Below are 24,389 nucleotides of genomic sequence, written 5' to 3' on the forward strand. Positions count from 1 at the left end.
TGCCTTTGACTCAGGTCACGATCTCAGGGTCCTGGGATCGAGCCCCGCATCAGGCTCCCTGCTCAGGGAGCCTGCTTCCCCCTCTCTCTCTGCCTGCCTCTCTGCCTACTTGTAATCTTTCTCTGTCAAATAAATAAATAAAATATTTTAAAAAAAGAAAGAAAGAAAAAAAAGCCAACTTCATGCGACCACTGACAGAAGGGGAGGGGGGAAAAAAATCACAGAATGCTGAAAGCATGAGCTTTCATAAAAATGTTACCAAATATTATTGGACATCCATCATTCAAGAGTCCCCTGGCCCCTGAGAGCAGTCACAGGTGCCTTTTACTTCTTATTTCTGTTCCTAGTTAAGGGGCACACACTCAGAATCAGAAATGGAGGATCATTTTTAAATTACAAGTCAGGCTTACAATGAGTTTTGACTGCCCTTTTTTCATTTCAAAAAACGATCAAAAAGGAAATCTTTCTACTAACTGTTCAGTGAGAACAAAGCCTGAAGTGTTTTATTTTTAACAGGTGTGCTAAGGAAAAGGCGTCTTGAGGCTCAGGGTGAAACAGACTTTTTTCCCTTTGTTCTCTCAATGCTAACGAGGCATATGTTATGGGGTGAACTGGGTTCCCCAAGATTCATGCGTTCAAAGTCCTAACCACACCCCCCACTTTAGAGCTTTCACATAAGGCTTTCACAGAGCTAGTCTAGTTCAAACGAGGTCATTAGGGCTGGGGCCCTCATCTTGTGGGGTCGGTGTCCTGATCAAAAAAGAAAATTGGGAGATCATCACCCAACACAGGCGGAATGCCATGGAAACATGGAAGCAGATATGGGGACGTCCCATCTACCAGCCTAAGAACACAAGACACCGCCAGCAAGCCACAGACGCTGGAGAGAGGAGACAGGCATAGATGGCATTCTCCCTCCCAAGCAACCAACCCTGCGGACAACTTGACCTTGGACTCTGGGTGCCCAGAAAGGAAAGGGAATACATTTCTGTTGAGGAAATGCCCAGTCTACAGTATTGTGTTCCGGCAACCGAGGAAATGAATATAGATTTTAACCATAAAAAAGGTATTGTTTCGATACCCTAACAACTGAACAAGTGCTCCTTGGTCTTGCTTTTCAAAGCTGTAGACATTCAGCCTTCTATCTAGACCAGAGGTAACTGGGCATCTGTGTTCAGTTTGCAGACAGAAACACACACTGACCGATGACCCCTGGAAGAGACCTAACAGCCAAAGGCACTCGCTGCTACACCTCATAAGTAAAAGTGCATCAAAATTAAACAACAAGCTCATGACCCCTATCACGCCCTTTCTTTCTAAGGATCTGGAGCAGGGTCCTTTCAAGTCCCTGGATTTAAAAAGACTTTCCCAGCCCGGACTTCGCTTCGGCATGGCAAGCTGAACAGAGTCGCCTCTGGATGACAAGGAAATGGAAATGCCAAGAGTAAATAGAATTTTCCTAGTATACATGGAAACCAAGCAATCAACCTCCATGTGATGCTTCCGGTCTGAACGATTTACATAATCACTGTGAAGCTCAGAGGTTCACTTAGAGACACAGATTCTTCTTTGTGATTAAGAAGAAGGCAGTGCCTTTTATTAGCAACATTAGCAACGTTCCTTTCATACCAGAAGACACGATTTCGAGTACAATTGTCCTGGAAAGGCCCGTGCAGGGTGATTTCCCAGTCTCCTATGACAGCAGGGAACCACGCAGGTTGTAAGCGCGAAGGCTGTAGGATCTCCCGGTCTCTGGGTGCGCCCATCCCATGAGTTGGCCAGTCCTACGAATCCCACCTCCACGATTTTTCCTGGGTCTTCTCCATCCCACCATGCGGACAAACACTGCAAGGCCTCTGGTCACTGGGCCTTCCTCCTGCAGGTTTAGCCCCATTCAATCCAACCCCCTCCCACCCCCGCACATAAGAGCGTCTACCACCAGCACGTGCTGGAGGCCGGCACGACACACCAGATGCTTCACCAGAGGGCTGCTTGTGGTCCTGGACAACCTCATGGTATAGGGAAAGCGGGGCTTAGGTATAGGGATGTGCAGGTCTAGGACCCTCCTCTCTCTCTAGCTCTGTGACCTAGACCAAGTCCAGTCCTTCCTGTGCACGCCCCTCCCCGCCCCGACCCTCATTCACGCCGGGGTCAGAGGTTCGTGGCTCAGCCACAAATGAGAGACCAGGACAGACTTATCAGCACAATGTCTAGCACATGGATTTTTTTGAAGGCAGTCATTTCTATCCACTTTCTTATCACTCGCAGCACCTTGCCTTGTGTGTTCATATCCTATCGTGTTTTCCAGATCACATTCCACAAAGTAACACCAGAGCCACAGAATTCCACTGCGGGTATCTAGCCTAGCTTCCTGTTTATATAAATGAGCAAAGAGGAACCAGAAAGCGCTGGATTACGGTTACGAAGCGTTAAAAGGCTTTCGGAGCTGCTCACTTACACAAGACCCCTAATGGATTCAAATAATTCCGTGTCTTTTCTTAGCAATTAAAACTAAGGTGAGGGGCACCTGGGTGGCTCAGTGGGTTAAAGCCTCTGCCTTGAGCTCAGGTCATGATCTCAGGGTCCTGGGATTGAGCCCCCAAATCGGGATCTCTGCTCAGCAGAGATCTGCTACCTACTTGTGATCTGTCAAATAAATAAATAAAATCTTTAAAAAAACAAAACAAAACAAAAAAACCCAAGGGCCGACTCAAATGCTCCAAGAGATGGAAGACACAAATGAGGGAATCCTAAAAACAGGTACGAAAATAAGTCACACTGATTTTTAACCTATTTCATACTAACAGTCAAACACAGGAGTATCTCGCCTTCCAAGGGTGCACAGAGCCCGCACCATGAAGAACCGTCCTCGAAGTCTTAACAACAGCCCCTATCCATCTTGAAATCCCTCAGCCAGCCTGCGCTAGAATGCACAGGAAAATTAAGCTCAAAGAACACCCTCTTCTATTGTGAAGCTCTGCGAACTGAGGCTCAGAGAAGCTACAGATAGATTTTGGGGGGGAGGAATTGGAGGGGACGGTAAATGTGCTCGTCGGAAACAGAATTCACCACAGCCCTCCAAGTGGCACTTTACTCTTAAAGACCTCTGAAAGCCACCTGGGCTACATCTCTATTTTAGGACAAACCCTTCCAGCTCATCAAATGGGAGACTCTGCAGAAAGCTTGGCTGGTGGCGGGGGGGGGGGGGCAACACAGGGGGGATTTTCCAATCTCAGTCTCAATTTTGCTCAAGAACAATCCAGCAACTAAAGCTTATTAGCAGCCGAGGAGGACCAAAAAAAGAGACTTTCCTGAGAGGCTGATTCGAGTCCAGGGCTCTGCAGGAAGGGTTTCCTCGGACTTCACCTTGGCCCCGTGAGGCAGGCGTCCTTCATCCTCAGGGAAATGAATAAGCCAGGATCCAGTGTCCTGGATTTTCCCCTCCAACCCTTGTGTTTCTTGGAACTAGAAAATTTATTATCTCCAATTAAAGGAGGGGGATGGGGAGCAGCTCTAAAATTCCCTTTGTTTGCTCAGGATATTGGCCCATTTTAATGCCAGAGACAGACATTCTCAATTACAGTTTTTTTGTTTTGTTTTGTTTTGTTTTAATTTATGAGGTTCTACTGAGAGCCTTTTCAGGGAGAAGAGAGTCAACAGCTGGAGCGAATTCCAGCCATCACGATGAGAGCTGCGGAGCCGACTTTGATCACAAGCATTTACGTCGAAGTTGAAAAGGGCGCCCCAACGAACATTTCAGGCCAACATCTAAATTCGACTCTTGGCTTCAAGGAGCCAGAAAGGGAGACTAACACGATTAGGCTGAAATGATTTATGAAAAAAAAAGAAAAAAGTTTTCATCTATTAAAATGGCCTTTAAATGTAACCTCACGAGGCCCGACCCAGACAGCACCATTGATCATTCCGGTTAAATAAAAACACAAGAAAGGACGGTGCAGAGCAGAGCGCACATAAAATACTATTTCAGAAACTCTAACGAAAAGAGCCAAAAGCAACACAGATAAGGAAAGAAACACAAATTTTTAAAAAGCTGAGTGAACTCGTTCCCGTTCAGACTGCAGCTGCTTCAGGAGCGGCTCGGGGGCCGCTGGGTGGCTCAGTCGGTTAAGCCTTCGGCTGGGGTCACGATCCTGGAGTCCCGGAGACTGAGACCCACATCAGGCTCGCTGCTCAGCGGGAGTCTGCTTCTCCCTCTTCTCATGCTCTCTCTTTCTCTCTCTCTCTCTCAAATAAATAAAATCTTTAAAAAAAAAAAAAAAAAAAAAAAAAAAGGATCTCTGGGCAGATGCCACTTCCTGCTAGGTTTTAAATGGCCAACTAAATTTTATTCCGGTCTCAATACCATCAACTCCTTCTCCACTCCTCCTCCTTCTCCCCCAATCCCCTTCCAAGTGCACTGCATGCAAAAAAAGAAAAGAAAAAGCAAGAGACGGAGAGAGAAATCAAGTAGTCCTGGGACCCCTATCTGCCTCCCAGCATCACTCTCATCCGATCCACTGGAGGGAACAGCTCACCCCACTGCCAGGCGCTTGGAATTCCAGAGCAGTGAGAAGCACAACACTTTTAAGAAAGGAAGATCTAGTCCCCCCTCACACACAAAACCTTCAGTTAAACATATATTCCATCTTTTGGGGGCCCCCCCCAAAAAAGTGACTTTCAGCGGCTTATCCAAAGGGGCACCTTCTCTAAGATGGCTAAAATAGAAATAAATTAGAGGGAGGAGGGGCCAGGACACAAAATGCATTCAGAATTAAAAAGACCAAGAGAGAAAAGGAGTCTGCTTTCCTAAAGACACCGTTGTTCTGGGTGAGGCATCAAGGGGAGGCCCACCCAGGAGCCGGGGAACCTTGAAAGACAAACTGGTCTGGGTCCGTTTTCTGAGCTCCAGGTGATGAAGATAGCTTTAAAATTCTAGAAACGTGTAAGACCTTCCGAAGAACCCAAGCCCATGGAGAACAAGTTCCCGACAGAGGTCAAGCCCAGTTTCATGAAAATTAGACATTAAACAAGTTTCGTTTCGAAAGGTAAGAAAAGGAAACGAATGTTTCATCATGTAGGGATGGACCATTAAGAGAACACCTGGGTGGCTCAGCCGGGTAAGCATCTGCCTTCGGCTCAGGTCATGATCCCAGGGTCCTGGGATCCCCACGTTGGGCTCCCTGCTCAGCAGGGAATCTGCTTCTCCCTCTCTCTCTGCCCCTCCCCTGTGCTCATATTTGAATGCACTCTCAAATAAAATCTTTAATAAGTAAAAAAAAAAAGGGGGGGGTGAACCACAAGAGACAAATAAGGTTTGACTTAACAGAGATCATTCTGCCCCCAGTAAAAAAAAACAACCTCTAAGGACTCTTAGTAGGACATGCTGTTTTCAACAAGCGGATTTCCTACTAACAATGTGTTATCTAGAAAATTACTGGTATCTTTCAATCTTCTATTTCCCACTGTCAACGCAGTATCGTTTAGCCCATTTGAGATCAGTGCGATTTATGTAAGTAACCCCCCAGCACACACTTGCAAGATAAATACTGTCAGTTTCCTGATGCTGCATAAAAATCACAGAAATCACAGCACACTGGTTCACCCTCCCCACTTTTTCTCGTTTTTCACTGCTCACTAGATAACACTCTGTATCCAACCAGTGTGGGGTCTGTTTGTTTTGGGGGGAGGGTTGCTTTTGCTTTTGTTTTGAAAAGAAATTCCTTTTCTCAAAGAGTTTACCATCTGCTGGGACAATTAAATACTAGTCCTGAAAAGTTAATCCATCAACAAGGATGTCAATGCGGAGAGTCCCAGCTTCCAAAAAAGGGAGGGGAAAGGCCTTTACTATCATCTAGACCAAAGGCCTCATGCTGCAGATAAGCAAACTGAGTCTCACGCATGGATGTAAAGGAACTAATTAAGAAGATTAGAGCCGGGGGTTCCAAGTCTAATTAGAGGGGCAGACAATAAGCACTGGAAGGAGACCAAGCAGGGCCCCCAGCGAGAGCCACAGGGGCCCTGGACGGTTGGCAGGTTGGAGAGAAACGTGTTGGAAGTGAAGCTGGGTGGGTCCCACGTGTAGGCACCCCCAAGTGTGGGACTGGATAATAAACAGGAACACAAGAGGCCCCGCCCCCCAGCGCTCACGCCCTACACACTGGAGCCCCAACCAGCATGGCAACGAAAGCAGATCTCCGTGAGATGCCACCACAGAAGGGGAACCCACAGGGACAGTGGTGGGGAATTCGGGCACCGTCGCCCTAGCTGCTCGGCGGTCTGGACCTTGGGGGAGGCTCTCCGTTCCCCCAGCCTCCACACACTCACAAATCACGAATCTACTTTATCCTCTGACACCTGGGAGCTATACAGGCTTCCGAGGGAGGTGAGGACACGACAGATACACGGAAAGCGCAATGATGGGACCCTGGGATGGCCACGGTGGACACCAGCCATCAGAATTCCTTCTACCACAACTCATGCGGGGCACTGCTTCTAGAAGGCTCCCCCCGCCGCCCGGCCGGCCCCCCACCCAGCCACACCTGCCAACTCAACCCAGACCAGGTGTCCTCTGGTCCCATGAGTGACTTTCCTACGTGTTTTTTCTTTCTTTCTTTTTTTTTTTTTTAACCAGGGCAGCTCCAAAGCAGCAAAGGAAATGGCTCCCTCTTCTATCCCCCGATCTTCTCCACTCTTCCTAGAGTGACCTTGCTAATGAAAACACGAACTGAATAAACACTTGGAGGAGAAACCATCTGCTTCAATGCAACCAACCAACGACCAACGTCAGTAGGAACAGTGTTTGTTTACCAGCAGGGTCAGGAGGCCAGGACACACAAAACCTTCTCAGAGATCTTGAGTGGGGGATGGCCCTGGCTGGGGTGAGGGGCAGGGAGAAGTGTCATTAACCCTTTCGGAGCTGCACGAGGCACTCCGTTTTACAGCCTCCAGGTGGAAGGGAAGACTGTAGCTCCCAGGCCCCCGGGTGAGGCTTATTTGCACATCATTTTCCACATAAAGAGGCTACAACACCATTTAAGAATTTACAGTCAGTACTGAGCTTGAACTGCCCACTCTGCAGAGTATACCTAAGCTGACCGTCCACGTTCAAGAGCAAAGGGGGCTGATGGGCCCACAAAGAATAAACCCGTGCTCACCAGGGAGGCTTTTTTGAAAGGTTCAACACTTTGAGAAAGCCTCCGAAGAAAGACAACCATGCAGACCACAATTTGGTTATCTGAGCTAGGAAGGGTTTAGGGAATTCGTAGTTTAAATGAGGACTCTGCCTGCTTTCTACGCTGAAACAAAACTAATGAGAAAAAGCTCAGGAAATCCAATCCCCTGGCCAGCCGGAGGCCTTCCAGCTGCGTGAAGGCCTGGCTGGTTCTCCGAATAGAGAGCACAAGGTAGCAATTTTGAATCAGCTCTGTCAATAAAAATGCTGATATCTGCCTGTCTGCAGGCAGTTTCAGAAAACATCTGTTACCCACTGGTTGGGAAAGAGCATTCTGGCCAATAGAAAACTCAAAATAAAATATGAATGGATGAGATGCATGGAAAAAAGGACATTAAATTCTACTTGTAAGATAAACTCATTCTCACATGCAGGCAGCAAACATTTTAATGAGCAATGACTACATGCCCGGGACTGTGCTAGAGGCCAGGAATGAGACACTGAGGCAAGGTCCCTGTCCAGGGAAGTGGCAAAGGCACCACCCCATCCTATTTGCATGAGGGTTTAGTAGGTGCTGAGCTGGAATAAAGCGCCCGGAAAAACGTCATCATCATAGGAGGTGGGGTTTATTACTAGCCTCATTTTACAAAGGAGAAAGCAAAGATACAGAGAGGTACTTGTCCGAAGTGATCAAGAAGTCAGTATAAAAAGGCTGAAATTTGAACCCAACCCTTATAGGTGCATAAGGGAAGAGGTCTGAGGGAGGGAAAAAAAGGCCCAGACACTATCTCCAATGTTAGCGTCTGGATAAAATGATAGTAGGGTTCTTAAGGGTGCAGAGAAGTTTATGGGGAGGAAAAGAGAAAAGTTACTTCCAGACAGAGGGGTTATAATTGTAAAACATAGACACCAGCAACTATCTAGTAAAATAAAATTTTTAAAGATTTATTTGTCAGGGAGAGCATGCACAAGCAGGGAGAGCAGCAGGCAGAGGGAGAAGCAGACTCCCAGCTGAGCAGAGAGCCTGATGCGGGGCTTGAACTCAGAACCCTGGGATCACGACCTGAGCTGAAGGCAGATGTTTAAACCGACTTAGCCACCCAGGCATCCCATCATCGAGTCAAATGATTTTAAACAACGAAAACCTACTTTCATTCCTTTCCTTAGGGACATCCTATACCGTTCCTAGCTGTTAGTGACATTCTTTGGTTTAGGGACACTGAAGAAATGCAGGTGAACAACACTCCCTGTGGTTCGCACACCCAACATTAATATTTGATCGGTCCTCAGTCCAAACCACACACGAACACCATTTAACAGAATGTGTAGCTAGAGACTTGGGCTCAGAGGCCCTTAGTACAGGCCCAACAGGAAACCCTGAAACTAAATACCTCACCAAACCAGTCTGGCAACGAAGAGAAGGCACTGGAAAGTGGGAGGGGGGGTACCTGTTCCAGAAGGCCTAATTCTAACAGGCTGGCAGATGCCCTCATTTATGTTCACAGTTTCAGCAGACTGGCAAAGAGCTTTGTTCACCAGAATACAGAGATGTTCCCCAGCCCTTGAAAGACAAACCTTCCACAACAAGAAAATAAATGTACAATAAACTGGCAGTTTTCAGCACAGCTATTCTGAGGTTTACCTTTCCCTGAGACACTTAATGGTAATTCGCACTCTTGGAACGATATTAAGAGGAGTATGATTTAGTGAATCGTACTGCATAAGTGATTAAATGACAGGTTACAGACGTCTGTGTCAACTCTTAAATCCCACAGTCCCTCTAGCCAGCAGGAGTAATAGACGGGTCGTCTCCACTTTAAGAACAGGTTACGTTCCCAAAGTTTTGTGTTTTAGTTGGCTGTTGAGAATTCAGGAGTGATTGTCTTCCCCACCAACAGTGCCAGATTCGCTGTAGAGTACCTGAGACAGAATGCAGAAAACGAAACCCGAAGCGTGCCCCAAACAAGGTCTGCGGACCCCAATCCACGTGAGGGACAAGGATTCCGGAGCAAAGTGCGGTCCAAATTCTAAAGCGCCCAGAGCACTCATCTCACCCTCCCCGCCTTGGGCCCAAGAAATCTCACCACCTGTAACTGGTGCCGGTTCCCTACCCTCCAGCAGGAGGAGGCGGGAGAGGAGGAGGAGGCGGGGCTCGAGGAAAAAGGGCAGAACCGCAGGGGCATGGGGGCCAGGGCCAGGGTAAAGGGCTCCTATGGAAGAAAGAGGCCAAGGCTATTGATTCTTCCCTCTCTGCCTGGCTCCCAGACACCCCCATTTCCTGGTGTCTAGAGACACCCCCCTCTAATTGTGGGGCTGCTAAACTGTGGACCTAGATCAGGGTTTTTCTGCTCCCCCCCAACCTCCCACATCTCTCCTGGCATGAAAACCCACATGGGGCTCTTTGATGATTTTCTCAGGACTTTTCTTGCCCGTACCCTAGATTAGCGGCACACGCACGTGCACACACACGCACCGTGAGAGGAAGACTTGTAGTGAGCAAATGAGACAAGACCACAACTGCATCCAGTTCAAATATATACAGATCACATGTGCACACACATACACACACATACTCTCGTAGGAAAGTCTGTAATTCAAGTGATCGGCCCACTGAGACCACGATCTAGGCCGTGCACGCATGAGTCACAATACTGGATGGCGGAGAACCAGATCGGGTGAGAAGAGCGTGCTGGGGCGGGAGGGGGGGGGAGGGTGTGGACCGCACCCCCCAACTCCCACCACCTCCGGTCACTGAAAAAGGGGATTCGAGGAACCTCCCCGTCCTGAAGGCTGCCCACCTGTCTGAGTTCACACCTCTACCCCAACTTACCGGAACTTCAAATGCCTCCTGGGTGTCATCCAGCATCTGGATTTTGATGGACATGAGTTTCCCAGAAGGCGTCGGGGGCGGCTTCTGACCATGTTCCAAGGTGCTGATCCCCGAGTTCTCCGGGGCCCCCAGTCGCGATCCTGGACTTGGCCTCTGCTCTATTTCTCCCATGGTGAAAGCAGACTCTAGAATATCTGCGGAAAGCAGTGAGAAAGAAAAACCCGTCAGAAGACGCAACACATGTCAAGACCTCAGGGGCATCTGCGGTCTCCGAGCCGTCCTCGAATCCGAGGAGCCACAGCTCGGTGGGCCGTCGCTCCCCCCACATGGGACTCACACATGGGCGACTTCGGTGCCTTCATGAAATGTCAGGTCTCCCTCAACCAACCAAAACATGCCAACAGTGGTGCGTATTTTAACGTATTTTCTTCCCTAGTTTTACAGTCCGCTCTCATAGTACAAATTTTGCGGCGTCCAGCACAGTATTCAGGGCCCACAGTGAGCCGGGCACGGCTTTTGGCGTCTGGAGAGAAGAGGATAAGCAATGCCTAAGCCGTACCATCAGTGTCCCTTAGTTAGCTGTCATGCACACAGAACATGCAAAGAAACATGGGCTTGATCAAGATAAAAAAATAAAGCAGACATCGTGGCTCTTGAGTTTAGAATCTGTTGAGGAAGGTAAACACGCGATGCCACAACACAGGCGACGTAGGGTAGGGTCTCTTCCCTCCATTTCTTCGGCTTGTTTCTATCACAATCACCTTCTAATTCATTTCTTTCCTGCCACCCGCCCCACGGGCCCCCCATTCCCAAGAAATCATTTCACATATAATGGTATCAACAACGTTACTTCCCTAGAAACAAAACCCAATCTTCTTTCCTCTACATGCCTGGCCCCGTCCCCCTCCCCTGACCCAGCCACACCCCACCTCACTCCAACCTCCCCCTCCCCTTTGTCCTGCTCTAGATCTCTCTGGAGCATGGCTCTGGCGGGCTGAACGCTTTGCACTACTTCTCCACCTGGAAACTTCCACCCTGGCTTTTGAACTCCGTTCCAGGATCACATCCCCGACCCCTGGGCAGGAGGACTCTGGTACCACTGCCCCCTCTGCACCCACACCCGTCATTCAATGTTACCATGGTGGTGAGTCCCATGGGCTTCTGCCCGATTACACCTCCCAGGACCCCAGGGCCTCAAGACCTAAAGCAGGAATCAAAGCTTGATATCTTTGGATCTCAGCACCTGGCTAGACACAGCACGGGGCATAAAGATTCCAACAACGGATGCTTGATGCTGGGCCCTTTCTGGATATGCAGGATCACAGGGCAGAGCACAATGGGCGGGGGGCGGGGAAGGTGGCCCTTCCATCACTGAGAGGGTAGGAACGGTCCTCAATCAAGTCTCTAATATCAGATAATAATGGCAAGGAGACAAGCACACAGGAGAAGGCACTGCGGGGAAGACGAAGAGCCCCCACAAAGTTATGGGACAGAAACTAGGCGGCATACAGGAAGAATACGGATTCATGTGGAAAGAGGGTTTGGAAAACAGGCTGGAACCAAATGACGAAGAGCTCAAGCCCTGGCTGAGAAACACGGTCCTTCCCTGGAGGCAGCCGGGAGCCCCTGCGTGATAAGAACGTGCAAAGCAGAATCTTAGAAAAACCATCCAAGGAGGAACTAATCCTACACGCTGGAGAAAGATGGCAGGTCCAGTGACAAAGCTATTGTGACAATCTGTGCCTCAGGGGACAACGTGGCCAGTGGACACAGAAAGGAAAGCATGAGGCCATAAACCCAAGGTTATGGAAAAATGAACCCAACATTAACAGTAAGCTGCCCAGGAGGATATAGAAGAATAGCAAAGACCAGAAAGTTTTATATTAGAGCAGAAGAGTGTGTGGGAGGGAAGGTGAGAGTCTGACTGGGAACATCCAGGGCCCTGCGGGGAAGCTGGAGATGGACTCGGGCTGAGGGGTCAGAGTCCATCTGGCTATACAAGCAAAAGCCATAATGAAAGCAAATGGTGGGGAGCAAGAAAGCAAAAAAGAATCACTGTGCCCAGTCAACAGGTGGTCATGGGCTGAATATTGTTCCCCCACAAAATTTTTAAAAGATTTGAGAGAAAGAGAACATGATTTGGGAGCGGGGAGGGTAGGAGGCAGAGACGGGAGACTCCCCACTACACAGGAATCCCTGATGCGGGACGTGAACCCAGGACCCCAAAACCATGACAGTCTTGAGCGGTGGGACCCGACCCGTTCATCTGCGATGCCCCAAGCGCAAGGCCTCGCGGGCAAGGGGCCACGGGGTCGTCTGCTTGCTCAGTGAATCAGACGTGGGGGTGCACCTCTGATTAGTTAGGAAATCAGCTGTGTGTCAGACAATCTCCCCAAACTACGAAAAATTATTTCCCTGCAGGTTTTCTGTTTGGGGTCTCATGGTTAAAAGGAAACACAAGTTCCAGAGAAAATGGACATCTGCTCAGTTTGCCATGCCTGTCCCCACCCAAGCTCTGCACTTTTTCCTGCTTTGGTCTTAATCCCTCCCTGTCATTCAGAGCATCCCCTGATGCCTTCCCCTTCCTCCTCTTCCTCCTCCTCCTCCTCCCACTGCATCAGGGCCCCGCCCCCTGCCCCCCTCCCCCTGCGTCAAGGAGATACAGCTCAGATGCCCAGCGAGGGAGGGGACAGCGGAGAGGAAGGGGCCCAGTCCCCCCCACATCACCCCGACCTCAAAGATGCTAGGGACCCTCCCTACAAAGGCACCTTCTCCTTGTCCTGCCTGAGCAAAGGGCAAGGCGCCTCACCTCCTAAACTAAACCCTCTCCCCACCCCACCCCGGGGGCCCAAGATCTCTCGATGAATACGCACTGTCCTTTTTTAGCCTCTTGGCACGTAAAAATGAAAAGTGAGCTAGTTACTGATAGGTATTTAGTACCTTAAATTCCTTTTTCCTCCGTCTCCAAATGACCTCACGCCTGTATTATTTCCACTCTGGCTACTGACACTTCAACAATGCAGTCCCTCCTTTGTTTCCCCAGCCGCATGCAGACCGGGGCTGTACATGGAAAGTACTGCTCAATTCAAATATCAATCCGGCCGAGAGGCCTGAGCTGAGCATCCTAGGAATGTCACGGGAATACCCGAGGAACACTGGCTAGTCATAAAGGGGTGACCACGTTGATGCCTGCTATCAGAATTGGTGGGTCCAGTAACACAACACAGCCTTCTAGGCCAACAGGTCTACCAGCCCCCCAAAGCCTCCTGTCTCTATAGATCAGTCCAGGCTCCACTTGGACTTGACCTCCATAATCACCCGTACCTTCTGAATTCCTTCAGGAATGGTCAAAGCAAAGCAAATGAACCCTTCTTCCCTTGTGATACATTACTAGTAACATGATCATTCCAGACCTCAAAGCAAAAAAGCTATACGTGAAACGACTTCACTCTTCGGCTGAATGAAACAGGAACTACAACGAAAAATAAAATTTTTAACTGGCAGAGAAAAGATGAAAAAGCTAGAGTTGCCTTGTCATCGTATCCTGGCTTCAAGAATTCCTCTTGGAATGTTCCCAAAAGCATTAAGGACGCACACACACACACACACACACACGCGCGCGCGCGCGCGCCAACTCCACTCCGAACACATCTGCGACTCCAAACCACAAACCAGGGAAAAAAGTTGCCAAACTGCCGTCAAGGTCAGACAGAGGAGAAGGAACGGAGAGGCTGCCCATGCCTGCAAAGCCAGGCTCCCCGAACACTCAGGATATCCCAAGCCAACAAAGCCAGCAAGCACTTTCTGGGAACCAGGGGAAGAGGCATAGAGGTTAGCACAAGAGCTTCTCTGAATGCAGCATCTCTAGTGGGAGAGCCCACTAGAGATGGGGCTGATGGAGAAACAACACAGGTAAGACCCATCAGCAGGACGCCGCCCATTACCAAGGCCAGGTGAAAAAGAGAGGGCCCTGGGAATGCTACCAGTCCAGCAAGCAGAGAAAACACAGAGGACAAAAGGATTATACACACCCCCTCGAGTCACCAGAGTTCCTATGAGCATGGGACGGTCTCCTGGCTCTCCAGAAGCTGTTACAAATAGCTAGTTCATAAAGCACTCCCCAGATAACAAAGGACCTTTACAAAGATGCTAGATTGAAGGAAAAAAAAAAAAAAAAAAAAAAAAAAAAACAAGAACAAAAGAATTAGTCCCAAACATGCTGTCCCAACTTAATGAAATAATGGACTCGGACGAAAACATGAGAGGATTTACAAGAGGGGCACCTGGGTGGCTCGGTTGGTGAGGCGTATGCCTTCAGCTCAGATCACAAGACCAGGGTCCTGGGATAGAGCTCCATGTCCATCACCCCACCCCCCACCGTCCTGCTCAGTGGGGAGTCTTTTGCTTCTCCCTCTCCCTCTCACCCTCCCCCGGCTCCCTCTCTCTCAAATTCTTTTTTTTTTTTTTTTAATTTTTATTGTGCTATGTTAGTCACCATAAAATACATTTTTTTAAAGATTTTATTTATTTATTTGACAGAGATCACAAGTAGACACAGCAGCAGGCAGAGAGAGCGGGGGGGGGGGGGGGGAGCAGGCTCCCTGCTGAGCAGAGAGCCTGATGCAGGGCTCGATCCCAGGACCCTCAGATCATGACCTGAGCCGAAGGCAGAGCCTTAACCCACAGAGCCACCCGGGCACCCCAATACATTAGTTTTTGATTCAGTGTTCCAAGATTCATTGTTTACGTACAATCAAATAAAATCTTAAAAAAAAAAAACAGCTTTCCTGAACTCTTATAAATCCTACGGGAAAACGGGAGAAGAAAATAAAGGATAAAGGCAGACCTCAGGGGAATACCAGAAAGATGAGTAAGAACGTTACTGCTATAAAATATATGTTCATGTTGCTCCCAAATTCATTGTTGAAACTAAATCCCCAAAGTGATGGCAAGTTGGGGGGGGGGTACTTTGGGAGGGGTTACATTGTGGGGGGGGCTCTCACGAGTGGGACTGGCGCCCTTATGAAGGGCCCCCAGAGCCCTAGCTCAGCCCCTCTGCCATGTGAGGACCCAGCGGGAAGCCAGCAGCCTAGGAAGCAGATGCCTTCCTGTTTGGACTCCCAGCCTCGAGAACTGGGAGAGAGTTCTGCTGTTCCTAAGTCACCCACTCTATGGTACAGTTAGAGTGCCCAAACAGACGAAGACAGTCACCAAAATGGAAGTGGCTAGAAGAAAAGATGCCCAGTGAAAATAGGAGGTTCTTGATGGGAAAAATGGAGAAAAGGGAGCAAAAAGATTTAAAATAGAGTAAAAAGTGATAGCAATGCAGACAGGCAGGTGCACCAACTCGCCCACAACCAGAGTCCCTAGTGATTAAAAAATAATAATGGAACAAGAAAGAAAAGAAAAAAGTCTAAGGCAGAATTCAGGAAAACATTCCAGAAATAGAAGGTGATTCTCTGCCGTGAATGAACATATATTCCAGAAATCACTAACTCAAGATGATCAACACCAAGGCATTTCCTGTGTGATCACTGATGTTCAAAAATGAAGCAGGAATCATTTGGGCACCTGGGTACAAAGTCCAAACAAAACTCGAGGGGATGAAAATTCAGACTCACCCAGGGCAACCCATAATGCTTAAACTATCAAAACGGTCCTCAAAGAAAGAAAAGAGGAATCAAAACATTAAACCCAATTTTTCATTCAAACAGAAGAGTCACACATTTTAAAATAGTCAACAGCTCAGAAGACTGTTGTCCAAGCCCTTGCGGAAGAAACTACTGGAAGGAAGAAGGCTAACCCTCAGCAAAACAAGGGCTGAATGGAGTAAAACACTGGGAAAGGATTACTGGTAAACTCTAACTCCATTCATACCGTAAGAGGAAGACGACAATAATAGCAGAATATTGTGAACTTCGGACAACGCAGCAATGATTAAACTGACAGAGGAAAAGCCCAGATGTTAAGAGGAATGCCAAATCGATACATTAACTGTTAGCTCGGGTTTTAAACGGGGTACAAGAAAACTTCCATCTCCAAAGACACACCCGCGGTTAATAAGCACTCGGAGGGGGGGCGTCCAACATCGTGAGTCATGCGGAAATGCAAATGACATCCACAAAGACGCGTTTTCACACCCACTGTGATGGTAACAAGTGTTATTTACAGTGTGGAACAGCTGGAATTCTCCCACGCTGCTGCTGGGACCAGAAAAAGGTGTAGGCCCTTGGGAGAACACTTCGGTAGTTTCTTTAAAATTTAATCACAGATTGAGCACATGAGCCAGCAACTGTGCTTCCCCCGGCGAAGCCCGGACATCTCCCGGAGGGTCTGGACATGAAGACGTACATCCACACAAAGGAGGGGCCAACAGGTGGGAAGGAGACAAAGCCCACCAGGCAGGGCTCCCGCCGAGCAAAGGACTCCTCATCACCAACAAAACTAAACGAAATGCGGACACCTGCTACAACACGGATGAACCTCAGAATCCCTTTGCTAAGTCAAAGCCAGATGGAAGAGATTACAGAGCCAATGACCTGACTTGCAGGAATTATCCAGAAACGACAGATCTGCAGAGATGGAGAGCGGATTCCTGGGGCTCTAGAGAGGGGCTGGGCGGACAGGAAAGGGTCAGAGGGAGGATGGAGATTTGGGGGGCGGGGGGGGGGCTGGAAACGTTCTGAAACCACGTTGTGGTGACGGTCACACAACTCTGCAAATGTACTAAAAACCTCTGACTTGTACGCCTGACACCCATTCACGTTCTGCTCTATAAATCACACCTCAATAAATAGGCTTTAAAAATGTGTGCGGGGCGCCTGGGTGGCTCAGTGGGTTAAGCCACTGCCTTCGGCTCAGGTCATGATCTCAGGGTCCTGGGATCGAGTCCCACATCGGGCTCTCTGCTCAGCAGGGAGTCTGCTTCCTCCTCTCTCTCTCTCTCTGCCTGCCTCTGCCTACTTGTGATCTCTCTCTGTCAAATAAATAATTAAAATCTTAAAAAAAAATAAAAATAAAAATAAAAATGTGTGCATACATGTCGTGATGAGCCCCAGGTGATTTACAGAATTCAATCACTCCCTTACACCCTGAAACTAACATAACAGGTTAACTGGAATGAAAATAACTTGAGGGGGCGCTTGGGTGGCTCAGTGAGTTAAAATAACTTGAGAGAGAGCACATGTGCATCGTGGGAGGGGGTCCCCGCAGGGCAGAGGGAGAGAGAGAACTCAAGCAGGCTCCACGCTGAGCACAGAGCCTGACACAGGGCTTGATTTCATGACCCCAAGACCATAACCTGAGCTGAAACCAAAATCTGGCACTTAACCGACGGCATACCCAGGCGCCCCTAAAATAAAAACTTTAGGAAAAAAAAGTGTGTGCCTCCACACGACTATCGTGAACACACACAACCTCTCTGGAGACAAACAAGTGACCCGTAGGAGAGCGGCCTCCGCCTTAAGGACTGAGAAGGCTATCACCCATTCAGAAATACACAATTGTAAGGTGGCCCTCTCCTAGGAGGCCGTCTCCTCACTACCCCGGCTCATGTAGAGCATGAAACCAAAGGAGACGAGATCACAGTCAAGAAAGGGGACAATCCTCCATCCAAACTTGGACCAAGAATTCGCAAAGGATTCTTCCTTCCAGTTTTAAGGATAAACCCCTTCCGTCAATATCACACTATGTCAACTAACTAGAACTTAAATACAAATTTTAAAAACACACCCATCATTTTTCTTTAAATACACGCATTTGAAGCAGACACACTCACGCAGACACACGTACATAAATGAATGCCACCGAGGAATTCCGAGTGAAGAAAAACTCACAGAAAACGGGCACTCACAGAAGCCCAAGACGCAGATTTCAGGAAGCCACGGGGCTGGGTTCTAGAGCCCCCAAAGTAGTGCTGAGCGCCCCACGTCGAGAAGGAAGGAGTGCACATTGGCCATTTTGTGGGGACCCAGAGCAGCTCCGCTCAGGAGGGCAAAGGGCGAAGGGTGTGTAACCCCAGCCCTGCCTGGTAACAAAGCCACCTTGTGTTCTGTCCCCGGAGCCACAGGCCAGGAGGGAGGGAGGAGCTAACCCCCCCCAACCCCGCACCACCACCACCACCACCACCAAAGGCTGGCGGCCAGCAGCTTCCTCACAGGGACTTAGATAAGGGGTTTTGAGAAAGTTCAAAAACAGCTATCTATGCGGAAAGATTGGCTTCCTTCAAAAAAAAGTCTGGGAGCAAAAGAAAGGACAACAGATCAGCTGTTTCACATCAACCAGAGACTTCAAACAGGCGGGAGAGGCTGTCTGGCCTGTTTGATCATTTGGGAGGAGACCAGAAGGCTGACCGTCTGCGAGTGGGGGTGCCCCGATTCACCAGCACAAGGCAGGGAGAGGACGAGACCCCATCGACTTCCTAAAGACACGCTTCGCCGTCTGTTCTTTCCAACCCTAGTGAAAAGCGGTAAGTACATTCGGCAGGCTAGCCTACATACCCCTACATACCCCCTTAGCCTACATACCCCTCACGTCTCTGGAAAGTACTTCAAGAAAAACTCTGAGCAGAAGTTTTCTCAAGTTCATAGATGTTATTTCAAAAGTCTGGTTTTAACTGTAGCCCCTTTTTACTCAAAAACCTTGAGTCTGACCAATACCGAATTAAATGTGAAAATTCCTAGCCAGGCGTTCATCGACCTACCCTGATGCCTCTACTTGTGAATCAGTGGTTTTCTAACCCTGCTGGCCTCTGCTGTTTCGCACAGCGCATTTCCTGACGCGGTGCTGGTGCTGTTCTATATTCTTCCTTCTCAAATATTGCCTTCCTGCCCCGGGTCCAATGTCACCTCCTCCAGAAAGCCTTCCTTGATCTACTCTTTCAGGGGAAAAAAATGCCTTGCTTTATCATCTCTGGGGTTTTGCTTGTACTTGGCTTGGATTTCTCCTGCTTTCCAGACCTTCCTCCTCTCTTCCTGCATCTTCCAACTAGATTACAAGTCCAGAGGGGCTGTTACCTGGGAGCAGGACAGGCTCCTCCTGTCTCAGTACAAGAGATGGCCCTGACTCTGGGACAGAGAGAATTTCAGGCAGCACATGTATCCCTTCTAGAGGACACTTTCCTTACCTGAAAAACGCAGACAAAGCCGGCCAGGTTTTGTCTGGTACAGGGGTTTGTTTTGTTTTGTTTTTTTTTTAAGATTTTATTTATCCATTTGATAGATCACAGGCAGGTGGGGGGGGGCAGGTTTCCCAATGAGCAGAGTCCAATACAGGGCTCAATCCCCAGACCCTGAGATCAGGACCTGAGCAGAAGGCAGAGGCTTAACCCACTGAGCCACCCAGGTGCCCCATGCAGGGGGGTGTTAAACTGTGGTTACAAATCAGCAGCAAAAGCATCAGGTGGGAGCTCTAAGAAATGCAAATTCCGTCCCAGCACAGGTTCTCAGCATCAGAAAGGCTCAGGGTGCCTTCCGGTAGATTCTGATGTGAACTCTGGCCTGAGAACCAGGGCTCTACTTCCCAGGGTCCCCATGAGGATCGGCTACGATAAGTAAAATCCACCTGACTACAAATTGGGCCGTAATTTCAGGAAAACATCTGGCGACCACGTTTCGCACATGCACCTGACGCAACAAGCACCTGGTTTATTCAATAGCTCTTGGCAAAAAAAGATGGCACTTCTCCGATCCCATGTTCATGCAGACTCCAACTTCCCTCTGAAAACGAAGACAAGGCAATCCTTCCATCTGCATTTTCACGGGTTTGGTAGAAGGCATTTCCTGCCTTGATTAGATAGGCAAGGACAAAAGCACGGAGAACGGAAGTGGAAGCAGAGGTGTTGGGAAGAGAAGCTCTTTTTACCCCCGTTGTGTGAGGGAAGGGGAGAGGATTAGGAAGGGGGGGATCCAATTCGCCCCATGTCAATGATGTCAATTTCTTGATGAGTCTGAGGGTACAAAACAAGACATCAGCTCCCCTCCGTTCTGCCTCCAACACAAAATGCCGGAGTAAATAAAATGTCAGGAGCGACATGGTCTTCTTGAAGACAAAAACCCCAGCCGGGAAACCCCCCCCCCCCAAGTGCCCACGCACCACGTGGTTCTGTGTCAACAGAGGCTGCCCTTCGTGAGCTGCCGTCGAGCTCGCCCTACTCCCAACACATCGATCTCATCCACTCACTAAAGACAGTCCTCTCGGTGTCCCGTGGACACTGGTCAGCCTCTCTGAACAGCTGTGGGAAACAGCCAACCCTTGCCGAGCCCACATGAGGTGGGTTTGGTGCTTACTCTGCGCCTCTGAAGATAACAGACTTTCAGCCTCTCATTCAGGTGTCACAATCACTGGGATTGTCCCCAATAACATACATCTAGAGGGACCTATGAGGTTTCAGCAACTGCACCCAGAACGCTAGGGGACCCAAAGCCACACCATGGCACCCTGAGGTTCGTCGTTCTGGGATGTGTTCTCCATCAGGCAACAGACAACAGGTATTCAGAGAGAACCATCCAATGCAACGTGTTCACTTCTGACAACAGGTATTAGTCAATTTTTTTTAAAGAATTTTTTTTTTTAGATTTTTTGTTTATTTATTTGACAGAGATCACAAGTAGGCAGAGAGGCAGGCAAAGACAGAGGTGGGGGAAGCAGGCTCCCCGCTGAGCAGAGAGCCTGATGCAGGACTCGATCCCAGGACCCTGAGACCATAACCCGAGCTGAAGGCAGTGGCTTAATCCACTGAACCACCCAGGCGCCCCAAGTATTAGTCAATTTTTAAAGCTAGAGAAAGGTGTGGATAAGATACAGTCCAGGCGGAGTTCATTCCTGCATTAAATAAAAGTGCCTGCCAGTTGGTTAAGCATCCGACTCTTGATCTCAGCTCGGGTCTTTTTTTTTTTTTTTAAGATTTTATTTATTTATTTGACAGACAGAGATCCCAAGTAGGCAGAGAGGCAGGCAGAGAGAGAGGAAGGGAAGCAGGCTCCCCGCTGAGCAGAGAGCCTGATGAGGGGCTCGATCCCAGGACCCTGGGATCATGACCTGAGCGGAAGGCAGTCTTTAACCCACTGAGCCGCCCGGTGCCCCTCAGCTAGGGTCTTGATCTCAGGGTCGTGAGTTCGAGCCCTGCACTGGGATTCACGTTGGGTGTGGCACCTACTTAAAAAAAAGGTGTCTGCCCTATGCCAGGAGCTGCGGCGGTAGGAGATACAGGATAATGGAGGCAAGAAGGTAGTGAAAAGAAAATGAGGGGCGCCTGGGTGGCTCAGTGGGTTAAAGCCTCTGCCTTCGGCTCAGGTCATGATCTCAGGGTCCTGGGATCGAGCCCCACATCAGGCTCTCTGCTCAACAGGGAGCCTGCTTCCTTCTCTCTCTCTGCCTGCCTCTCTGCCTACTTGTGATCTCTGTCAAATAAATAAATAAAATCTTAAAAAAAAAAAAAAAGAAAGAAAAGGAAAAGAAAATGAGATGAGTAGGTGAGAGGAAGATTTCAGTCGGCCAGAAACAGGCCAACGTGGAGGAGGGTCACTTGTGGATCAGAATGAGGCACTGCGGTTTATAAGACAAGGCGGAAACCAGGAAGCTGTAAGAAAATATCTGACAGTGAGGTGGTGGCGCGATCAGGACACCAGTCAGGTGTCCTGTGCACCTGTCCTGTCTCAGGCAAGAAAGCATGGAAGTGACAAGGAGAAGAGTCAGGAGGCATATCTGGGAACACTCTGACATGAAGAATCTTTCCAAGTCGATGACAAATTAGGTGTGGGGGAAGAAGATAGAATTACGGACAGATCTAGAACTTGGCTACAAGTGTGAGAAAGAGCAAGAAAAGGCCGAGAGGTCTTGTTGGGGCCGACTGAGGGTGACTGCAGGGCCTGGAAGCAGGCTGTCCGGCGACGTCCTGAAGTTCACCGCCCCCATCTCCTCAATACTCGCCCTTCCTCAGCCCCCAGCTATCTCCTCTCGGATGCCTTCTCCAAAGTTCCACTCCTGTAAGCGGAGTAGAGGGGTCAGAGGTGGCGCTGTGACCATGAGTGGCATCATAGGCAGGAGGCTGGAAAACAGCACAAAAAGAAATAACCAAGATGGCAGCCCAGAGTCCATGCCCAACAGGCATAGGCGGGAAGAGGAAGGAGACTTGGTGAACGAATCCCATGTTCTCCGAGTTGGAAGGGCTTCTAGGGAGCACATTCATGACAACCTTCCCCCTGACGGGTGAATCCCATATTTACAAATAGCGGAGTCTGAAAATCCATTCTCAAGTCACACCAGGACGCCAAGGAGGCAAGAGCATGAGGAACCAGAGGCTGAGCCATTAATGCTGGATGCTGTCGGAGCATCAAGGAAAATGAGTAAGAAAAGTTCGCTCGGGGGCGCCTGGGGGAGAGAGAGTCAGGAGAGTCTGCGAAGTTCTTCTCCTCGGGGTCATGACTCAAGCCCCACGGTGGGTGCAGAGGTTATGTTTTTAAAAAATATTTTAAAGAGAAAAGTTCACTCATTAGATCTGGTATGATCCGTTAGTCACCGGTATGACGAGGCAAAGGATCACTTGAGAAATGGAGGAAGAAGACAGACTGACTATTACTAACTCAGACAGCAAATATATTCGTCTACAAGAATCTTTTTTTTAAATAGAATTTTTTAGGGTTTTACATTTCCAAGAAAAGGCAGAGGGCTCCTGATTTCCCTCAGTCTCCTCACACTGTCTCCTATCGTTAATAGCTGCGTTAGCGTGAAAAATCTGTGAGAACGGATGGACCAATACAGACACATTATTAACTCAAGTCCAACTCCGGTGTACCTTTTGCGGGGTGTGACAAACGCAAAATGTCACGCACCCACCATGACACCATCACACAAAATCATTTCTCCGCCCTGAAAACATCCCCTGTTCTCCATCGCTTCATGCCTGCTCCCCTTTCTCCATCCTGTCCCCTGACAACCACTGATGTTTCTACTGCCCAGCCTTTGTCTCTTCCGGAAAGTCACGCGATTCTTCTGGAATCATACAGTATGTAACCTTTCCGACCCGCTTCCTTCACTGCGCAACGTGGATCTGAGTTTCCGCCATGTTTTTTCATGGCTCGACGGCTGGGCCCTCTTTATCCCTGAGTAATATTCCACGGCCCACAGGTACCGCGCCTGCTGCTCTCTGCTCACTTAGTGAAGCACATCGTGGCTGCTCCCAGTGTAAGACGACTCTGAAATGCTTTTCAGCTCCAGAAATGGGAGGGCGTAGATGTTCCCTCCAAAGGGGGCCAACTCGGCTTGAGGAGAGAAATGGAAGCCAGGTCCGCGGTTTCATGAGCAGATGCTACGTTGCCAATGTCCAGCTCGGTCAAACCCACCCCGTGGCAGGTAATGAAGCCTATCTCAGCGGTCCTGTGTGATAACTCTCTTTACTTCATGAGAAAATGACAGAACTTAATAAAAAACGAAACAAAACAAAAAGTTTCTGGAATGTACAAAAAAAGAGAGAAAGAAAGAAAAGGAGGAAGGAAGAGAAGGGAAGGAAAAGAGCGCTGGGCATTTTCTTAATAAACTACAAGGCATTAAGTTTGTTTTCAAATTAAATCAGGATATTGCCAACAGCTTCTTTATTAAATAAGGAAATTTTTAGTAAAAAATTTAACTGACACTCTATCGTTCTCTGCTGAAGTTTCAGATACTCTAGAAATGACGCTTAAGAAATAAATGCCAAGAAGCACGCCTGGGTGGCTCAGTCGGTTAAGCGTCTGCCTTCGGTTCAGGTCATGACCTCAGGGTCCTGGGTTTGAGTCTCACATCAGGCTCCTTGCTCAGAGGAAAACTGCTTTTCCTTCTGCCCCTCCCCCGCACCCCCAGGCCCACTCGTGCTCTTTCTCAAATAAATAAAATCTTTTTTAAAAAAGGAAAGAAATGTCAAAATTTAAATGCATCCCGCATCGTGCGGAACATTCCACCGACATCCATCCTAAAGTGAGTAACGGCATGTTTCATACAACTTTAAGAAAAAAGAAGGCATTTCCTAAAGCTTACCAAATCCAGTGAATCATAAATGACAGGGCTTCCCTTCAGGGTGGGAAGAGGAAAGCAATTTCCATTAAAGCCATTAAAGAAAAGACTCTTCGATTTCTACTCTCACAGTTTCAGTATTATTCAAGACACAGACGAGGAAGTATTATCGCGGATCAAATGACACAATAAAACTCAACAGCACTGCAAAGGGTATCGCATCCTGGAACACTTCCCCTAGAATTAATCATTAGTTCCAACAGCGAAATGTCAAGGGAAAAAAAGTATGTAATAAAAAAGTGAAGCCCCTTGTGAAAAAAATGAGAAGGTTTAAATGTCAGCCCAGTGAATAAATTAGGTATTTAACTAAACAATACTTTCCATTAAAATATAATAATAATT

The 24,389-nt window shown here is 48.5% G+C and overlaps 1 protein-coding gene across 5 annotated transcripts in view; it reads right to left on the minus strand.

Annotated features, from left to right (window-relative positions):
- Positions 1-24,389, minus strand: part of FARP1 (FERM, ARH/RhoGEF and pleckstrin domain protein 1) — a 270,933-nt gene that overhangs the window by 203,460 nt on the left and 43,084 nt on the right. For all 5 annotated transcript variants that reach the window (XM_045081388.1, XM_045081389.1, XM_045081387.1 and 2 more), the window contains exon 2: positions 10,002-10,195. In XM_045081388.1, the coding sequence (XP_044937323.1) occupies positions 10,002-10,172 (171 nt within the window). In that variant the 5' untranslated portion in view covers positions 10,173-10,195. The remainder of the gene's footprint in view (positions 1-10,001; positions 10,196-24,389) is intronic.

The sequence above is a fragment of the Mustela putorius genome, unplaced genomic scaffold (assembly GCF_011764305.1).
Source record: "Mustela putorius furo isolate JIRA1106 unplaced genomic scaffold, ASM1176430v1.1 tig00000551_pilon_pilon_pilon, whole genome shotgun sequence".
NCBI classification, from domain to species: domain Eukaryota; kingdom Metazoa; phylum Chordata; class Mammalia; order Carnivora; family Mustelidae; genus Mustela; species Mustela putorius.